We start from the raw sequence: 20423 nt of genomic DNA on the forward strand, positions 1-20423 counted from the left end.
CCAAACAAGTATTTAGTGCCTGACTTGCTGGTTTGTTCTGTGTGTGCAGCCAGTGCATTGTTCTCCTCCACAATCCTGGCTCCTTCCCCGCCTCCTCCGCTGGCACAGGTGGGAAAGCACTCAGTGACTCAATAAGCTTGTGGTGAACTCTGAAAATCCTCAGCGCTCTCAGTGGCCTGAACAAAGAACATTTTCAAATTCCTCTGAGTTTTGCAAAGAGGTGGGTTAAGTCAGTGATTGCTGGGTATGGTTTCACACACTTCTCTTGAATTAACATGAAATGACAAGGGAAAATCAATTATATTCACAAAGGAGTGCTATTGATAGGATTGACCAAATTATTCTCCTGGTCTTGGATTGCGGCACAGATTTTGTACCTTTAAGTAGGATTTAGCCTCTGAATTTTAGTCATGCAAAAGTGATTTAACTAGTCTGAATCATCTTTCCTTTTTCTAGGGTTAAAGGAGAGAAAATGTAATCTTGAGTAAACACTATATCCCACTTTACTTGGATACAATGATGACGTGCTTGGCGTGAGGGAGCCCGGAGAGCTGGCTCGGATGTGGGCGTTCTCAGTATCTGGGGCCATGTGAAATGGAGCCCACCGAAAGAAACCACAGTCTAAATCTGCAAACCAGGCCTAAGGGGCAAACCCACCAGCGAAGCGTCATGAAATTGTGGGCAACTCTGTAGCATCATCACCAAAAATCTTCCTGTAAGATTTAGTAGAGTCTAAACCAGTAAGATTTAAGAAATATTTGAAAAAGCAAAGGGTATTGTTTGATATGTGAAGAGAGGAGAGCGGTTCTGGCATACTGTAACAGAGATCGAATTTTTGCATCCACCCCTTCTGCTACCTCCACCCCCAAAATCTGAAAACTTCCTGATTTGTGTTCATCAATAATTAAGAGCCCATCAGCAATACTCAGAGGGAGCTTGCATTGCACTTCTGAGCAGCCAGTTAGTAATATACGGTGGAGAGATCCTCTTTTTCAAATCCCAAGGCTCCAGGCCATGCAATGCTAGTATTGCATTTTCAATTAGCTTCTGAGTGAATGCTTGGCATATGTAGAAGTGAGCTGGTACACAATTAGCTTATTGTTCCTTTCAGCTTTCTGCTGAGAGGATCTGAAGGGCTGCTGAAAAGAGGGGAGAGGGGGAAAAAAAAAAAAAAGAAAATAGCCAAGGCAGTGGCATCTCTGTGGATGTGGAATAAGGGAGTTGCTCGGCTCACGCAGATTCCCGTGCTAAGTCGGGAGTTACAGCTGTTCCTGCGGAGCTCTCAGCCTGGCTGTGGGGACGGCGCCGGGCAGAGGCACAGACCCAGTCTCCAGCTCCAGGCTCTTCTCCCGTCTGCCTCACCTCGGCATCGCGATGGAGCCCAACAGCCCCAAAAAAATACAGTTCGCTGTGCCCCTGTTTCAGAGCCAGATAGATCCCGAGGCAGCTGAGCAGGTAAGGAAGATGAGTTTCCTTCACTCTTTGGAGGGAGTGGGGTAGGAATGGGGCAAGATGTGGGTGAGAACTTGGGGCCTAAAGGCTTTTCTTGCTTATGTTAGTGAAACTGTCGATTAAATACTCCGTAGGTTACAGTGATGTTCGATAAACTCAAGAGGGAGAAGGATATGTCCTCTAGCCAGAATAAGGCTTCTTCACCTTGGGTGGGTTTATTAGTGCATGTTTGTTGTGCCTCTTCTGTAACTGCACTTCTACCCTAATACTTAGATTTCACATGAATATGCTCAATGAACACATTCTCAACAAATCAATGCGATTATATGTACATATATGGCACAAAGCTGATAACAGGTACCTAAAAAGTAAATCACAAAGTTGATAATAGCTACCTTACAGAAATATTGGTAATAAGACATCTTATTTACCTTTAACTTTAACATGAGAAAATACAATTAATGATTTGCACAATAGTCATAATTTCAGTTACTCCCTGTATTTCTCATGATTTTTTACAGTCTTTAAGTCATTTTTGCATTGTTTTACATGCCTGAAAAAATATATATGTGTGGAAATATGTTGTTCTTATGTCCTTGTTAGAATAATGTGTGTGCTATTTTAGGTTTTAACTCATTCCCAAAAGATACACACACACACACACATATATATATATATATATATATACACACACACACACATATATATATACACACATATATATATACACACACACACACACTAGTACGGACATCTAAGGAGGAAAAAATATCTATTACTGTGTACAGATATGTGTAGATGTTCCTAAAAAAAGGTGTCACAGGCAGTCTTGTGAGAAAACTGGATAAGTCTTAATTAGGTGACCCAGTATATTTCTCTCTGTACAAGTCCTTCTCAACATTTGCTTCTATTTGGGTATGTCTGATTTTAGATGATAGCAGGGGAATAGTATAACCTTGAAAGTTCCATACCAATAGCCATGGAATTATTTGCACCTTAAGGACAGTTGTCTGGTTTCCTGAATATTCTGATGTCGTGTCTCTTAAAAGGCAGACACCTTTTGCGGAAAACGATGAGTTGTGAGTGACCATTGAACGCAAAATATTAGAAAGGTGCAGAAAAGAATTGTTTCGGGTCCTCATTTCGTCCGCAGGCACTTCTGAGCTGTGAGATGTCCGTATCTTACGCAACGGTTCTACAATGAATTCAAGCAGAATGTGTTCTGGTATTTTTCTGAAATCTGTGAGAACCATAGGATTAGGATTTCCTGGAATTCCCATGGCTTTTGAAATGCTGTAGCCTATTTTCTGCCCGGTATTTATGGGCAGTCCCATTTTTTTTTGTGTTGTGAGTTTGATTCCAAGTGCTATACAGTTTCACTGTGGGTGTGTGATGAAATTAAAATAGTAAATTCTACAGTCAGCTACAGTTACACTAATCTGGAATAAACCCATTAACCCTGATGATGTAATTTTCCATTTACACCTCTAAGGCAAAATTTGAACCCAGCTAAATACAGATGTTGGCTCAGCAAATAAAAAAGAACAAATGCACTGACATTGAGGTTTGGTGTCAGAATGGTTTCTATCTTAAATGCTCCTGGTCCCTCTCTTAAATTCAATAGAATATCAGGCCTGGAGGCTTTTGTGAAGCAGCACAAAGCTTTCAGTGCAAATGTGTGCATTATAGGAGGGTATTCCAATACCATGCAGTTCAGCCACTGTTAATGGAACAAAAGTAGTTACCCACATAAACTCTGAAGAACTGTGTACAATTCGGGACATTATACTGTATGCAAAATCTGCTGTATTGGAAATACTCTTTTTAAGGTCTTAAAAGCTGGAGTACTTTATTTAAAGAACAGTAGTAGCACCTCTGGAAACAGTTTAGAAATAGAAGTTCATTGGAAGGCATGCCTGCAAAACTCCAAAATGCACTTGCAAAATATTATTAATACTTAAGAGAGCTAAGGCAGTACCGGTATTTGCCCATACAGGCTCGCAAACTGCAGCAAACATCTTCCTGATGCAAAGCTAAATGTCGGTATTTTAAGACATAACTGATATTTTTCAGCAACACATATCCAAAAACTTAAGATGATTACATATCCTAAAGGTATTTTGGACAGCTCTCCCCATGCCTTTGTTCTCCCTGAGCAAGCAGCAGCATGACCCTGATTGCTGTTGGACCAGACAAGCTGTCAGTAAGACAGTGAAGTGCTGCAGTTCTTTAAATAGTTTCCTTTTTAACTTTGCCTGGTCTATACTCTGGAGGACACCAGACAGATTTTTTTTGCTTGGCTTTGTGTGTGTGGCACTTGATGAGCCCTAATGACTCTCCCTGGTTTATATCTGTTACAGATCAGGAAAAGAAGGCCCACGCCAGCATCACTCGTCATCATGAATGAACACATGCCCCCAGGTGAGGGCTAACATACCTTCTAAACCACTGAGCTTGTACGCACAGGACTGGCTGCAAACTGCTTTGATTAACTGCATGATTTTAAAAATCCAGCATTAATTTTGTAGCTCTAAATTTCAAACGGTGGATCTTAGGGCTCTTTGGAGTAAACCTCATGGACACAGGTAATTCCTGGCCTTCAGATAATGTCACGGATTTCACAATTTTGTCCTTGTAAATCTTGGTTACATATAGAAAGAGAATTAATATGACCCAGGTCCAGTGCTTCCATCCACAAATATTTTCTTTCCTTGGGTGGAGCCTTTGGAGACCCATGAAGTGCGATCTCTAGAGATACCAGGCTGGCCCCGGGGCTAATTAAACCCAAGGTGTTGTTTCTACAAAACAGATTCTCTTCTAGTTTCCTTATAAAACATATAATGTGTTTTATCATTATTCTTTTTCAACTGTGAATGCCGTATCTTCATCCAGGAGCCCCCACAGAAGATTCTCTGTGGGTCGGGATTATTTGAGGTTGAGACAGGCTTTATCACATAAATGTGACTTCAGAAAGATTCCTTAATAAGCTGTTCAGAAAGTGTTATAAACAGAAACTCCACAAAAAGGGGAAGATCCTCACTAGGTAATCCCTTGGAACACAGTGCCTACTTTATATCAAAATTTTCCCTTGTGCTCTGCAACATGTTTTTTCCTGCCAAACCTCTTGGTCACCTGAATCTTTTTTAAAAATCTTTTTGGAAAGTAGCTTTCTGTCCTGAGTTTCTGGTAGTCCAGCTCCCAAAAACGGTGCGTGAAAGATCTGCCTTGAGCTGACTTTCTTTACCTATATGGGATAATAATGAGATCTACACTGTCTGTGTTGCTAGGACTTAATTTAAAGCAAATTCACTTTGACTGTTAATCTCTTTTGCAATTCACTTTGTACACTTTGTACCGTCATATTTCCTTTTATAAACAGATACTTGGTACAATACCAAATCAAAACCAAACAAAGAATAAGAACTCTTTAATTTACAGGAAATTTTACTGTAAACAAAGTGGTGCATGTCTGTTATCACCTTTCCTGCAATGTTCATAATACATCTTTAAATAAATCATTTTTATTATGAGTCAGGATTGTTGTAAGTTTCAGCTGACTTCCATATAAGCCCATGAGTTAGTATTTGTCTTCACTTATTTAGATTTGTTTATTTAGATATTATTTGTTTTTTCTAGATACTGGGAACTAATATTAATGAATTTATTATTTGGCTAAATTATAACCTTGCCCTGTTTTCAAATTTTCCATAAAGTCGGACAAAAATAAAAACTTTAAAAGCAACTTTGTTCTCCTGCCCTCCGCCGTGAGGTTCGTGCAGATTTCCATGGGGCGTCACTTGCTTCATATGGGCGAGTGTTCCGAGCAGGGTGTGTGCAGGCAGCCCTGGAAACCTGGAGAGTACAAGGGCTGCAGAGCCAGGTTGGAAAGGCAGAAAATGGGTTTACAGTGGAAGAGAAAAAAAAAAAAAAAAAAAAAAAAACAAAAAACAAAAAAACACCAAAAAACCACCAAAAAACCCCCCCAAAAACCTAAGGGTGCTAATTCGACACTCCAACAAATTGCTTTAGAAATGTGATTCCCTAGATCAACTGGGAAACTGAGCAGCAGAGAATTCCAGTGAGACTGACAAAGCCACCCTTTTTAATTAGAGCTGGGCCAAATGAGAGTCCTATCTCTTGAATTTTACCCACTGGAGTATTCCACTTGCTTTATTAGGAGCACGGAGCTAGTGAAGGATCTGCTTCCAAGAGTTTGAAATGTGTGTCCTAATGCAATTCTAAATGTTGGGTGCCCCTGCAAAGTTTACTCAAATTATCTAAACTTCTCCTTTTTTGAAAACCAAAGACAGGCATACTCTAAGAAGTCTTTTCTGTAGTCTTCTGTTACAGCTGCTTCTGATTGCAGCAGGGAAAAAAAAGGAGCATTTTTGTGGTATTCTGGTGTTCTGGATGCACACCCATCTGGAAACCAGAAGGCAATAAAATGTGTTTGGACATTTAAGAACTTCATATTAAATTCAGCTTGAGTTCTTCTGTAAAAAGGTCTAAAAGTTGTTTTCTCTGTAGTCGTCTCATCCGCCCCTGATGCCTGCCACAGCTTTGACAGGGATAAGTCTTCACCTATTTAGGTCAGGTCAATTGTGCTATAAAGTGAAGATGGAATATCTGCTAAGCCTAAGTCATTTTAAACCAATGACAGCTGCTCAAAAACTGTAAGAAGAGTCTGCTTGGCTTCCTTGCTTCCAAGGAGACAGTGTTAGACCACACTGAATGATTTAAAGGCAGGTGATAAATGTGACTGCAGGAGCTCATATCCAGCCTGTAGCATCATTGACTCTCACATTTCCTCATGCTCACTCAGGCTGGCACCATATATAAGTGCAATCACAGTCAACAAAAGAGAAATTTGAGTTGCAGCGGCTACAGTGTTTGCAGCGATTGCAGTGGACAATATGACCTTGTGAAGCAACATAGAAATGAGTAAACGCTTAACTCTATCTATAAGTTCTCTGTAAAGTGCTCTTAGATGGGTTGTTCACATCTGAGCAGAGAAACTAGCACTAGCAAACTGAGACTTGAGTTAGGAAGTCGCTTAAATCTATTGCATTTTCTTGCCATTAATGGAGCTATATTTTCTGAACATCCGATGTTTGAATTTGTAATATCAAGTCTGTTTACTTTTTATTTGAAATGATAAGACCCTTTTACTATCTGTGAAGGCAATGAGAAGTATAAAGTGAGAGAACTACAAAAATGGGCAGCATCTGATCCTGTGCAGGTGGTGCATGGGTTCCTGGGGTAACCCATTGCATCCTGCTATAGCCACAGTGCTCTACACCTGCCTTTTAAAAAAGGAACGTAAGCAGGTGCTTAGTTTTAAAGACATATTTAACTATTAAACTACACAAGTGTTTAATCCAAAAATTGTTAAAGCTCTCCTGCTTCCTTTTCCCCTTGCAGTATTCTTGGGGTCAACAGAAACTGAGCCTCACCATCACAAGCAGCTTTTTCTGTGTAGGCACAGCCTCCTGTCTCCACACCCAGCATAGCAGAAAATATAGGAATATCAATTCTTATTAGCTGAAATAAAAGTATGAGCATGCTTCAAACTAGCAGAATATCATAATGCAACAGCTCAAGAAAAAGCTGGTAGGAAAGTAGAGAACTGATGGCTGAGGGAGGAAAGCACGTCAGACCACAACTCAGGTTTAATGCCATTAGGGCTTGCTTTGATCAGAAAACAATGCCAGCGTTCCTGTACAGACTGGCTTTGTCACAGAGCCAACACAACATCAAACAGTCTGGCTGGCAAAGGCTCTTCAAATTATGTCAAAGTGTTCAGTCTTCTCAAAGCATTAGAATAGGGGTAAACATGGGGATAAACTTCTGTGTATCTAAATTTTCTATGTATTTGCTGTTTCCAGCTCCCCTTTCTGCTTTGTTGCCTGTTTTGACTTCCTTGCTTGTAATGTAAATGTTACTCTGAGTTTAGAAATACAGCTGCCTTTTTGTGCTTGGCAAACCTCATTTCAAAGCAGGAAGGATATATTATCATTGCAAAAGAAATATAAAACCTGTCTTCCCAGTATAACGCGATACATCTGAGCTTACTGAATGCTGGAGATCATAAAGTGAAGAAAAGCAATCTGTACCTGTCTCCAAACAAGGAAGGTGCTTGCAGCTTGTGTTTGGGCATTAGCAGGGTTTTTTTTCTCATTCCTAGCTGGTTTTTGGTAATCCAGAAAGGATCCATGCCTTTCAGCTTACTGTCACTTCCCCAGAGCTCTGCTGAGATGCCTCATGGGTATCTCAGTATTCAGTGCAGCCAGGTGAGTCCTGGTAAGGACAAAGGTGTAATCTGTCCTTACACCTTTGTCGATTCCATGACAACCCAAAGCAGTTGAGGTTTTTATGCTAAATTGGTTTTAGACACTCCCGGACTTTCCCTGCACAATAAATCTCATTACCACAGAGAGACGTGCTTTTCTGATGATACAAACAGTGCCAACACCACGTTCTTGATGGGATTAATGTGAGTCGCTTTGCCCAGCATTAAGGTTTGTGACTAATATTAGTTGGATCGTGCTTCTAGGTGAATGAGTATCTTTGGGTTTAGATCTAATGATCATGGTATTTTTTCTTCCAAGACAAAATAAACTGAGTTCAGGAAAAGACCTGCTTAGTAGGAGGCAGGTGTTTCTGAATATTGTCAAGCAGTTCTGCTGCACTTTCTCAGGGAAAAATCTCAGCAGAGAGCTCTTGATCTCAGAGTTCATGGAAACTGATATGTTTTTCAAGTGAGTGAGATTCTGGTAGGACATACTGCTTACTTTGGTCCAAGAACTAGAGAGCGAGTAAGCCAAATAGCAGCTGTTTCCAATTACAAAATTTAGTCTTCTAATGTGGTAATAGAGCATTCAGAAAAGCAGAAGGTGAATAAAAACTGTCACTAGCTGCGTTTTTGGGGGTTTTTTTTCAAACTAGTTGGTCTTTCTATATGCTAAATGTATATGCCATTTAAATATTCTGTCTCTTTTTATATCAGTCCAGGAGTCTGTGGAGGTATTTCAATAAGCAATGAGAAACATTTGTGTCCCCTCACACCAGAGAGCTGGTATAGCCCAGTGCACGTTAGTGATGGCACCAGGATGTTCAGAGATTAGGCACTCCTTGTCAAGGCAGGCAGGACCCTCGTGTTCTTTCAGCCCTGTCTGACACAGTGAAACGAGTGAGGTAAACATTGACTAAGACCTGACAGGTGACAGGGGATCCAGAAGAGAGATGAAAACGTCTGTGCTTGAAAAAATCCTGTTTTCAGGATGTGTGACTGCAAAGGTTCCGTGGCAAACAGCATCCCTTTTCCTTACACTATGATCACATGCTTTTTCATATGGGTTACTCTGAATTTATTCTGCAGTTCAGGCCCACAGAATTCCCTGTGACAAGGCACAGCAAAAGTTCCTCATACATACGCAGTGTGAGTACAGACTCCGTGAAAATTAAAATGAAAATTCAAGTACTTAAAAGAAACAAATGCCAAGAACCTGTGCTCGAGCTCTTCTTTATTCAGCCCAGAGGGAAGAGTTCACAGGCTCCAGAAAGAAGCAATGAAGTTTAAAAAAAAAAAAAAAAAAAAAAAAGGGGCGGGGGTGTGTGTTTCATCATTCATGAAAATGTTCCATTTCATGAAGATGCTCCATTTTTATGAAAGGATGAGGATTTTATATGTCACTGTCATCACTTGTCAAAAGAGTTGTCGTGCTCCCTGCAGTGCAGTAAGGACAGCAGGCTGGAGGACAGGGCCTGAGTTGGTTGGGATGCAGCGAGCAGTGCTGTGCCTAGACTGAGGGTTATCACCAAAGCAGCCAGCTATATTTTCACAATTTTTGCAGTCCTGAACACAGTAATTCACAAATAGAAACATTCCCTGTGATTATTTTAGCAATTGTATAAACAACATAGTGTGAAACAGTAGGAAATGTACTATTTCATATAGAGCCCAAATAGAGTGTGGACTGTCCCTCTAGCCAGTAAACAGTGAAGGGTCTGACAGCTACACAGAGACAGTCAGAACAAAACACTACCATGCATGTTCTGGTCAAAATTCACTCACTTTACTGAATTTAATTATTTTACTGTTTGCTTTTATCCATGCTTCCTTCATGTTCAGTGTTTACTGGTTGACTGTACAGGTACATTTTACATGACCCACATGAACTAGTTTCTCCTAGCTGGCTGAAGTGAGTAAATTTAGTCAAAACAAGAATGAGTCCCTCCCATTCACCAGAGCCTACTGTCCCTCTGTGAGATGGGGCAGTCCAGGGTGCAAACACTGCCTGACAAAGCTCTGCGGGAGGGACAGAGAGGTTGGATATTCACAACCAGGACTCAGATTTTTGCCTGCATCAGAGAAGTGGTGCAGCTGAGCTTTACTTGCTCCGGGATGGATGGATGGATGGATGGATGGATGGATGGATGGATGGATGGATGAATGGATGGATGGATGGATGGAATTGCATTAATCCATTACTCTTGTTCCAGCCTTGAATACCCAAGAAATGAATTGAACTAATTTTTTATTTACCAGTGCAGCTAAACTCCTGATGCGTACCATGATTTTACTTGTTCCTCCTGCTCCCCGCCTCCCATTGGTTTTGTGCTGGAAGGGTCAATGACCGTGGAACCATCTGAAAGTGAATGTGATATTTTTAGAGGCTGGACCTTGTACTCTTCATCTGTTTTCCTTGTTCCTTATACAAAAGCACCATAGAAACAGCCTTCTTCCACCCCAGGAGATTATTTGCGAATTCTTTTTAGCGTACATGGCTTCACGTTGCAGCTCTCCAGCTGCCTGATCATTCAGCGTCAGGCCTGATAAGCTTTTGGAATGTTTACATTTGTTATCAGCTCCGTTTGTACAGCACGACAGAGCCGTGCCGTGGGTAGGGAAGAGCAGTGGGCATGGCTGCCTGACCCGGAGAGGAAATTAGCCGGACAGACTCTAACTTTATTGCATTCACAAGGCTTAATATTTTGCTAGAGGGGCTCTCAAGAGATTTGCACTGTGCCAAATGCTTACACACCTCATATAGTTCATTTTGCTGAGAATTTGGAATCGGTGGTGAGTTTTCTGGTTAAAAAAATGAGGTGCCTAGGTGAAATTACTTCTTATAGTCAAAATACTTTATCTATATTTAATACAACTGCATGAGCATACAATTTGGGATGCTGATGGTATTTAAAAAAAAAATAATTTGGCTCAAAATATGTCTAGTTTAGCCTGTGGCAAGGATTCTCTTTGTATTGGGGAAAGGGTGTTAAATAGCAAAAAAATTCAGAGAGTATTTGAAATTAGGTCCATTTAAGCATTATAAAACAAAATTTTTTTCATGAGAATGTCAAGATAGTTTCTTTTGAGATTATGTTTAAATCAAACTTCAATAATGTGCTGATACCGATATTTTCAATATATTTTTATATATATTTTTAGTTCACATCAGGTAATAAACTAAAATCCATTAACAGATGTTTCAGCCTTGCTGAGGGGAAAAGAATACAACACAGGGGTTTTCTGACCTCTGCTATTTAGTACTTAATGCAGCACTCATTTACCATGGTGACGTGTGTGGAATAAATAGATAATGCAGATAGATGAGAGAGAATCCAGCTTTTAGCACTAACCTCATTATGTTCAGAATATTGGGAAGGGGTTGCACTTACAGCATCAATCAAGGTAGCCCATTTATTGAGCTTTTAGAGAAAAAATTTAACTCTTTATATGGTGTAACTGAGATTAAAACTTCACTTTGAAATACACCCAAAGTGGAAATTTGATGAATCTGGACCTGAAGTTAGCAGAGATTAAAAAAATTGAATGTATCAGTCCTGAAAGGTTTTGCCAACTACAGAAGGCCACAGAAACTCAGTGAGAGTGCAGGGAGTTGCAGAGCTTAGCTTTGCTTTCCTGGGAGTCTGAGCTGCCTGTGTCATCAGCTGATGGAAACAAGATCATCTGGGCCAGTCAGCTCTCTTTTTACAGTAACCAAAGCAGTTCTGAGGTAGAATTAAGCTTTATGTCTATTGAACAGAGCTCTGTTTTCTCCTTCTTCCCTTCAAAATGTTATTCCTGTGTCTGTATCTAAAATAGCTGCTGATTTTTTCTCAAATGTCATTACTGGAGGATCAAGAGACTATCAGAGTAGCGGAATGAAGCACAGTGACCAGCTCCTTCTTTGTTCCGTGTTTTCCCTGGGATACCCAGCATGCCGGTGTCCCACGGAGAATCGATGTTGTGGTCTTACCCATCTTGTGGAACCAAACTGCACTAACAGAGTCAGCAGTGCTGAGTAGATGCAAAGGCTGTGTTTTCCACCTGAGGCCATGTCCCTGGTTCTGATAAGACAGAGAAAGTCACACAGAAAGTGAACATGAGCAAGGCAGATTGAAAGTTCAATGCAGCAGTGAGCTCTCTTGCACCCTTCCCTATGGCTTATCCTGGTACCTGGACATCCCATAACCTAAGCATTTCTGCACAGAGCCTCCAGCACCCAATGGCACGTAGGGATAGTATTCCCTTCAAGTCTTTCTGAAGTTCCCTGCCATAGCTGTTCTCAGGTAGTGGTAGAAAGCAAGGATTTGGATGAACCTGTCCTGCTCCTTCCTTGGCCAGCTCCAAAGGGATAGCTTCTCTGGGATCAGCTGAGGTGCTGGTTCTGCCTTTTCCCTTTTGTAATAGGATCTGCAGGAAAGCTGCAGAATCAGGGACACATTTAACCTAAAAGCCCAGTTGTCTGAAAGCAGCACGTCTGTACTCCTAAGTGCTAGTTTGTATCCCTGTCTCTTCCAAGTGGAATTGTACTGATGAACCAAAGAAAGCGAGGGGAGCGGGAACAGGGGGTAAGGGACTAAAAAAGAGTGCTCCCTTTAAAGAATTATGACCTGGAAGATTTTTTTGATCCTGACCCACGTTGGGTTTTCACTGTCTGTTTTTGAAATAGAGTAGACAGCAAGCAGGCTGTCACTGTTAAGAGGTGTGATTCCAAGCCCCCTGAAATGCTGGTGCTGGGGTGTGACCTAGGCTTTAATGTGTACAGCATATCCCGTAGGACGTGTGGCTCATTCCAAAGGAATCACAGCAAGGTGTTTCTGATTGTGACAGTGCAGACGCAGATAAAACAAAAGCCATGGTCCCCTCTGTCTCTGGAATGTGCTAAGGTTAGTAGAAATTCTGAAAAACGCCTTTGGAAATTACAGCTGACTTATTCTGGGCTGACAGTGATTCCCCTGGGCTGTTCCAGCCCACCTAGTTATGCTTAAGACAAGAATGAGACTATGGAACCTGCTTTTGCTGACTCTTTGAAGGCTTGGAAAACCCAAAAATATCTTTACAAAACTGATATTTGCATCTTCTTTTTTGTAAAAAAGAGTCCTAACCCCCAAGAAGAACTATTATTAGCAGCTGACTTGATTCCCGTGTAAGATGATACATGTATGTGAGGAGCTCTCTGCATGTGCATTCTAACCACAAGCAAGCCACAAGCAGCTGGCCAGGACTACCTTTACAAAGCATTCTTACTGAAATCCGTGAGGTATTATTCCAAAAGGAAGGAAATTGCTAAGGCAGCAATAATAATCACTGGCTAAGGAAAAATTTTATTTTTTTGTATGTTTTTCTTCTCCCACGGCAAATGTCACTTTCCAGAATGCACAAACACCTTCAGATAGGATACATTTTAAAAGGTTTTATGAGCTATAGCATGCTAAGAAATATTTGGCTGGGTTGGTGTGGGTTTTTTTTGGTTTTGGCTGCTGCTGCTGGTTTTTATTTTAGAGCTTAGAATACTCTTACAGCTCCCAGCCGAGAAAGGAACCACTCACAGTGATGGCATTTGCAGCTGTAACACTGGTACAAAGATTGAAATCAGTAGGTCAATTCCAAGCCATTTTCCATCTCAACAGATTCCTGCTCATGAAGTTATTAGAAAATGGTTTAAAAGTTTATCCTGGGATTTGCTAGCACCATATTTCTTGTAATCATGGGGTTTACTTCATGATCTTTGCCTCGGTGTTGTATTTAGATCTTCAGCCTCTTCAGCCTCTTCAGTTCATTATCTGAACGTAAAGCAAGCAGAGGGAAAGTAGCACTTTACTAACACTACCCAGTGTTACTGATGGACTGGACCCTGGGCAGCTCCCTGCTCAAGGGTCTTGTCTTCCTTCTGTGTTTGAAAGTACTTCATGACACTGTTACGTCCCTCCATAAGCTAATAACATCCTTATGGCTTCATCAATGCGCAAAATAATTGCAAGCCGCTTGGGAAGTTTTTTGAGGATGAGAGTCAGGTACATTTGGTTAAACAGTAGCAATCATTAACAAAAATCTAGTAGTCTGGCAGTTTGTTTTACTTGGGGACACTCATTGCAGACTCATGTTTCTGCTCTTTGAACCTGTTTCTCTGAGTATTTGCCAGCTTCTCAAGCTTCTCGACAGCTCTGGCCTTCTTCTAACCTCTCAAAATCCCTTTTTATCTCTACTGCTCTCCTGTTTCCTTCATGTGGATCTTGTCTTTCACTGCCAGGTTTCAGGCCAGGTGAGAGCCTGCTATGGGTGTGGAAACAAGTCCTTGGTCCATACAGCAAAGATAAAATCTTCATTGACGTCTGTCGTGTCAGAATAGCCCCTGTGTCAATGTAACCTCACAATGAGGTGAGTTCTCCTACACAGCTGGACAACTTTGAGACAACATATTGTGATTTAGGTCTATTTTGCAGTCTTTGTCCTTTGCCTTGTTCTGTATTCCTGTGAAAGTCTCATTTTCTAAGGTTTGCTTGTAGTTTAGTTTGGCACCCAGAAATGATGGCTGTCCAGTTCCCCTCTGGTTCATGCCAGAAAATCAGTATCTTCCTGGTTTACATTTATTTGCTGCAATAATAAGGGGATTTTTTTTTCTAATGTACATTTCAGTCTAAATGGGAGTTTTAATAATTCTAAGTAGATGTGCATAAAAAGGGTCCTATGTAGACCATCACGCATCTTTTAAGTCTTACTTTACACATTTTGAGACCTGAGCTTAGCAGCAGCTTTCCCCATAGACCAAGGATTTTAAATTTCACATCAGCAATCCCAGCAGTTTTCTTCAGTTTGATTAGTTTATTTTCACTTATTTGAATGTATTAACCTGGACATTCAACGGTGTAGTGAATATTGATATGACTGTTATTACTTAGTTCAGATAATGAGCAAGAGTTTTGACTAAGAGGCAGTTTATGTACAGCTGAAGTTCTTTCCCAGTTGCACTAGCTCTAGAACTAGTTTATTAAATGAGAAAGTATTTTGCCTTTTTTATCTTTTGGGGGTTTTTTTGTGTTGGTTTTTTTTTTTTTTTTTTGTGGTGGTGTTTTGTTTTTTGTTGTTGTTGTTGTTGTTGTGGTTTGGTTTGGTTTGGTTTTGTGGGTTTTTGTTGTTTTTTTTTTTTGTTTTTTAACCAATTCATGCTGCACATACGGGATAAAATACTGACTTTTAAGTCAATGGCAGAACTTGCTGCTGCTTATGGCCTAATAAAGTCAGGAATAAAATTACTGTCTTTCATTTCTCTCCGCCACTCCCTTTCACCCAGCTTGTTTTGCTGGAGCAGGACTTGCACTGAGCATGTGTTGAACTCCTGTGGGACTCATTTTGCCTGTAACTCCACTCAGCTCCCCTTCACACCCTGCAGAACCAGGCACTGGTGAACTCCTCCTCGCCGAGGGGCACACCGTAGCAGACACCCCAGATTTCTGATTGAGCTTAACTCTGTCATGCTGAAAAGATAAAGAAGTACTTTGCTGTTAAACAAATGGTCTCTCTTTGGAATGAGTAAACGTCAGGGAGCTTCCAAGCAACGTGGAGACAAACCCTGACCCAGAGCTTCTGCCCGCAGTGACACCCTGTGGTTCTGCCAGGAGTCCACACCGGTCAGCTGCAAATTACATTAAAAGTTTAGCTCAGAGTCACTCCTGGTAATTTCGTCAGAGATTTTTGTTTGGTCCAGAAAACGTCTCATCTCAGGAATCAGAAGAAAAAAATAAAGTACTTACCTCTTCCTGGTTAATCTTATTTAGTCAGACATTCTTTGGAAGCTGTCTCCATTTCCTTCACCAAAGAGGAGTTTGTGCTGCTTAGAAAGCAACTAGAAGAAAACATCTTCAAGGCTAGCTTTGTTTATATTGTGAATTAGAGCCAATCTTTACGTTAGTTGTCCAAACAGAACGTTTATTCCATTGTGTTTCTCGCTGGGTTGATTACCTCTCTGGGAAGACCTGCCAGCTCTGGAATTGTCCCCACATCATAGACCCAGGACTTCACATCAGGAGTTCCTGATTACCTGACCCTCTCTCATGGAGCAGGACAGGGCCGCTTGTGTTCCAGAAAAAGAAAATTCTGCATGGAACTATTCTTTTCATGACAGGTTTTCATGACACGTCTGGTCATCCAAAGCCAGGACAGAATTAGAATAAAGCCCTACAGAGCTGGCACCAACCAGATGACCACAAAGTCAAGCAGAAAAACAACACCAAGGCAAGAGGCAGAAAACTTAGTCCTTTTTTAAGAAGGGAGAAAATAATTAAATTTTTACTCACTTTCAAAATATATTTTGAGAAGCTGTATTGTATTTCTGGTACTTATTTAGAATTTGTCATATTATTTTTTATATTTTAGAGAGGGAGAATGAAAAATTTGGAAAAAAATGCTTAGGGGAAGGATGATTTTTGTGCTTGTAATAATTCATGATTGCTCTGTGGTAAGGCTGCAGTCCTGATTCATCAGCTTTGTATTCTACTTTAATGCCAGTGAAATGAGACTGATTTCCATGAGTCTGGCATGAATCTGGAATAACAAGGTGGTGAATCAGGCACTATAATTCCCTTCTGGGAATCGTGTGATATAAACAAAAACATTCAGATTCACATTTGAGGATTGTAATGTCTCCAGTTTCTTCCAAAATAGATTATGTTTACCAGAATGCAAGTTTTAAATGAATTTTGATCTGTGTAGTTTGTGAAAGGTGGTTTTATTTTGTATTCTTATGGCTGTGCAGTTTAAAGTGGGTCACACACCGTCTGTGTGATCAGAGATGCTTGGATCAGATGCTGTTGTGTGCATCAGGAGGAAAAGGATGATTATTCTTTTCATTCAGTGGCTGACTTTGAGCACCGTTAGGAAGGGTTTGGTCTAAGAAAGGAGGCTGCAGCCCCTACTCTCGGTACAGGTAATGGCTGCTTAAATATTGAAGGTGGGAAATACAGGGTTGTTAAAATAACTGATTTACCCGGGAAAAAAAGAAAAATTAAATGTCCAAAGAGCAGATTGATTTGGCCTGCAGTATTTTAATGAAGTATGAGGGGCTGATTAGAGGCAGGAGCTCGTTGGGAAAAGCTGCGCTATGATCTCTGAGACAGAGGGACGAGCGGTCCCTTGGTGACGGCGCTGTCAGCACAGTGTGGGACCTTCCCCAAACCGCACACCTGAGCTGCGAGCGCCTGACAGGGTAGATAGGCATGCAAATGCCTCTGTATATGGCAAATTCCTCTCTGCCCTATGTTTTCATTAGTGCCTGCTATACAAATCTTGTTATTAGTGCTCCCTCAAGGGCCAGCAGTAATTTAGATGCTGATTAGTGAGTGAGATGCAGCAGCAGCGCAGCGCACGCTCTCTCATGTCAGCGCTTGGCTGAGGAGGGGAGCAGAGCTCCCAGCTACGCCTGCCACAGCAGCTGCATTCGGGACTCTAATGAGGTGTTCCTGAGATGGGAATACTTCCAGAAACACACACTCACTCCAGGAGGGCTTACTAGGATAGTTCTTTGTAATTAAATGTAATGACATCTAAACCCATAGTCAAGTTCTCATTGATAAACACTGGCAAATAAAAACCAGCAAGCAAAAATCAAACAATTAACTATGTAAGCCTTTTTTATGATGGCCTTTTCTGAATTTTTTTTTCCTTTTCCTACCTCAGTGGTCTAGTAAGAAACGATGAGATGCTAGTTGATGTGGCAATGTATTGTTAGGACTCTGGCAAACAGAAAGCATTAAATATTTTTTGATCTTGCTATGCCTTTTAGAAGAAAGGAAAAGTAGTTGCGATAGCAGAAAAAAACTAATATTATGCTGGCTAATTTCTAAATCAGAATTCAATGAGCTTGTTTTACAAACACCAATGGCTAATACAGATCGTGGTGGTCAAGCACCAGCAAGGTAAACAGGCAGATAAAAAATATTTTGTTTTACTGATGGAGAATTGAAATGTGAAATGACTGAAACATAATTTTCAGAAAAAAACATCCTTTTCTGCCACTAAATGTCAGGAGGATGAAGGATTATTTTCTGATTTTAGTTTCTAAACTGAGTCCAAACCTGTCACCCCCCTGTGATTTTTTTATCTGCTTGGCTGTGTTTTCCCAAGGAAAATTCCAAACACTCTACAAGAAGCTTTCTCCAACAACTAGACTAGTCTCTCGCTGAGTTTCTTTTGTGTAAAACTGGCCCCTGTGACCTGCTCTGTTTCTCCAGTGCCAGACTGAAACCCCCCGGAAAAGGCTTTTATTTGCTCTTGCCGAGGGAAAAGCAGGCAGGGCACTTATCTGGATGAGCTAAGCCTTTGCTGGATGAGACCACTGCAGAGCCCACGGGTGATGTCAGAGGCCAGCTCTTTTACAGCAGGTCACCTCTTGCCCTGCATGGCTGCTCCAAGTGCATTAACATTGTCCAGGGGGAGAAGCAAGGCAGCTGAGTTTTGATCTCACTCTAAAACGACCACAAAGCTTCCCCCAGCACAGACACGACGTTTGCACAGCGGTGGAGATTCGTGGAAGAAGCGATCTGCACCGCCAAGCAGATCTCATTCCAGCTACAATCATCCTCCTTGCTCTGGGTTCTTCTCTGGCTTCAGATAAGGATGCTTTCGGGGAGCCCAGCTGGGTAGATCAGCTCGGCTGGGGGATGTGCCGTAGAGATTCAAAGAGCTCTGCTATCTGCAGTGTTTGGGGAAAAACCCCCGGTGCTTCTTCAGCCTATTTCAGCGATGTAGTCGGGCCAGGTCTTGCAGGTTTCCCTGCAAGTGCGTGAGATTTTGCCCTGGGTAAAGGCCAAAGCTTAGAACTCTGACTCTGAAAGGGGGTCTGTGCAGGCAGATGGGTTCTTTGAAGTGACCTCCCTTAAAAAAACTATAGCTTTGGTTCAGAAAGTCTGTGTACATATCTGGATTGATGGGAATGCCCTTTAGACTGAACCCTTCATTGCATATTTATTTATCTGAGGACACAGAAAAAAGCCTTAAATCCTGTTTATTTTGCCAGTTGATGCTCCAGCCTACATGAGGTAAGGATCACTCTAGGCTCAAATATTTTTCACCCAGCACAAGAGAAAGTCCTCGACTGGTTTTTCTTCAACATGTGGGTAAAGAAGTCTCTAAACAAAGCTCCAGTCTTGTTTTTACGTATCTCCACTTGGGTATGTACAAATCCATTCTCAGGTCCTCATATGATATCTATTATGCTTCTTTAAAACAAAAAATACAAAAAGCATGAAGAAATTACTTGACTGATTAGATTCCTGTTAAGTAATTAGAGCAGCCTAGAATAAGTTAAACTGGAAAAAAGCTGTATGTTGAGATTTGGAATACAGTACAGCTATATTGTGTTTTGTGAGCAATGTTGTGGTCTGTGAGGAAGGAAAATGGAATTTCATTTTCCTCCCTTCTGGCCCCAAAAAGAGAGCAAGCCCCTAAGGAGTAGTTACCTACTAAGAGCTAGGGTTTTGTTTCATATATAAGAGAGACAGCTGAACTCTTCACATTCTCCATGATACAATTGCTAAGTTATAAACATGAAAAGTTAATTTCTCATTCTGTATAACTATGATTTTTTTTTTTTTTTGCGAGCAGAGTCCCGCCTGCACAGTAGTCAATGGGAACTAAAGGATGTTGACAAACCAGAGATTTCTTTCTGCCCAGTGAATCAAGTGATATCACATTGTGATTTAGTTCTGATTATTTCTTGACCCTTCTCTAGATGAATTTATGCTCTAAGAGTTCACTAAAGAAATTCAGTTTATAATTGTCAATGGATTTGGGAGGGATTTGAGGGTGGGAGATGCATGGCTTGTTTGACTTCCAGTGGTGGAAATGTCTGATTTGTAGTTGCTAACTGATGATGTTTTTTCTTACCTTGTACCTTCCATTCTCACTATAAAATCTGTTGTCATAGAGATTTTCTACATAATCTCTTGATTCCAATACTGGCCTTTTGCAGGGAGAGCATTAATTCTTACTTTCATTTACTCTCACAAGGATGCTTTACTAGTAAGACTGCTGTAAAAACATGTTTTCATTAACTTATTCAAACTGTTTTATAAAATAACTTTATAAAGCATTATAAGCTGTACTGGAAAATCCCTCTTTATCCAAGGAGGGATGTTCACACAATTAATAATGTAATCCTTCAGTTAGACCAAGATGCCTCCAAGTATTTGGCCAGGCAGAGATCTCCTGACTGAGCTCCAGCGCACATTGCGCTCCAGCTCTGGTCTCTGTCATCTCTAATTTTCTCTTTTTATTGTTGGTACAGCCTCAGTGTCCCTGTCTCTCATTACTACTTCAGTTGCTCACAAGCGCTTCTATCTTCCTTCCATGTCCCCCTTGCCTTTCATCTTTTCCTCCTCTATACACAGAGGATTTACTTTATTCTCTCTGCCTCAGTCTACAGCGTTCTGGGATTTAGGTTTCCCTTGTTCTCATTCCTTGTCACCACTCCTTAAAAACCTATATTCTTGATTGAGTCTTGTCCATCAAAATACCTGTCAAAAATGGGTGTGTGATCCTCCTTCTGTCCCCAAAAATAAACTCATGTCAAAATGTACCACTGCCCAAACTTCACTTCCAATCAGCTGTACCTTTCATCTCACAACTCACTCGAAACACTTCACGGCTCCTGCCTTGAGTTTGTATCTTTCAGGCCCGGAGGTTACTT

At 41.0% G+C, this 20423-nt stretch overlaps 1 protein-coding gene across 1 annotated transcript in view; it reads left to right on the top strand.

Moving 5' to 3' along the window:
* Positions 1-1069: 1069 nt before the first annotated feature.
* The window catches only part of PPP1R1C (protein phosphatase 1 regulatory inhibitor subunit 1C), a 43399-nt gene continuing 24045 nt past the window's right edge, over positions 1070-20423 (top strand). Inside the window, 3 exon segments of the mRNA XM_040069800.1 lie at positions 1070-1324; positions 1326-1455; positions 3813-3873. Of these exon segments, the coding sequence (XP_039925734.1) occupies positions 1206-1324; positions 1326-1455; positions 3813-3873 (310 nt within the window). The 5' untranslated portion in view covers positions 1070-1205.

Source organism: Hirundo rustica, chromosome 7 (assembly GCF_015227805.2).
Source record: "Hirundo rustica isolate bHirRus1 chromosome 7, bHirRus1.pri.v3, whole genome shotgun sequence".
NCBI classification, from domain to species: Eukaryota; Metazoa; Chordata; class Aves; order Passeriformes; family Hirundinidae; genus Hirundo; species Hirundo rustica.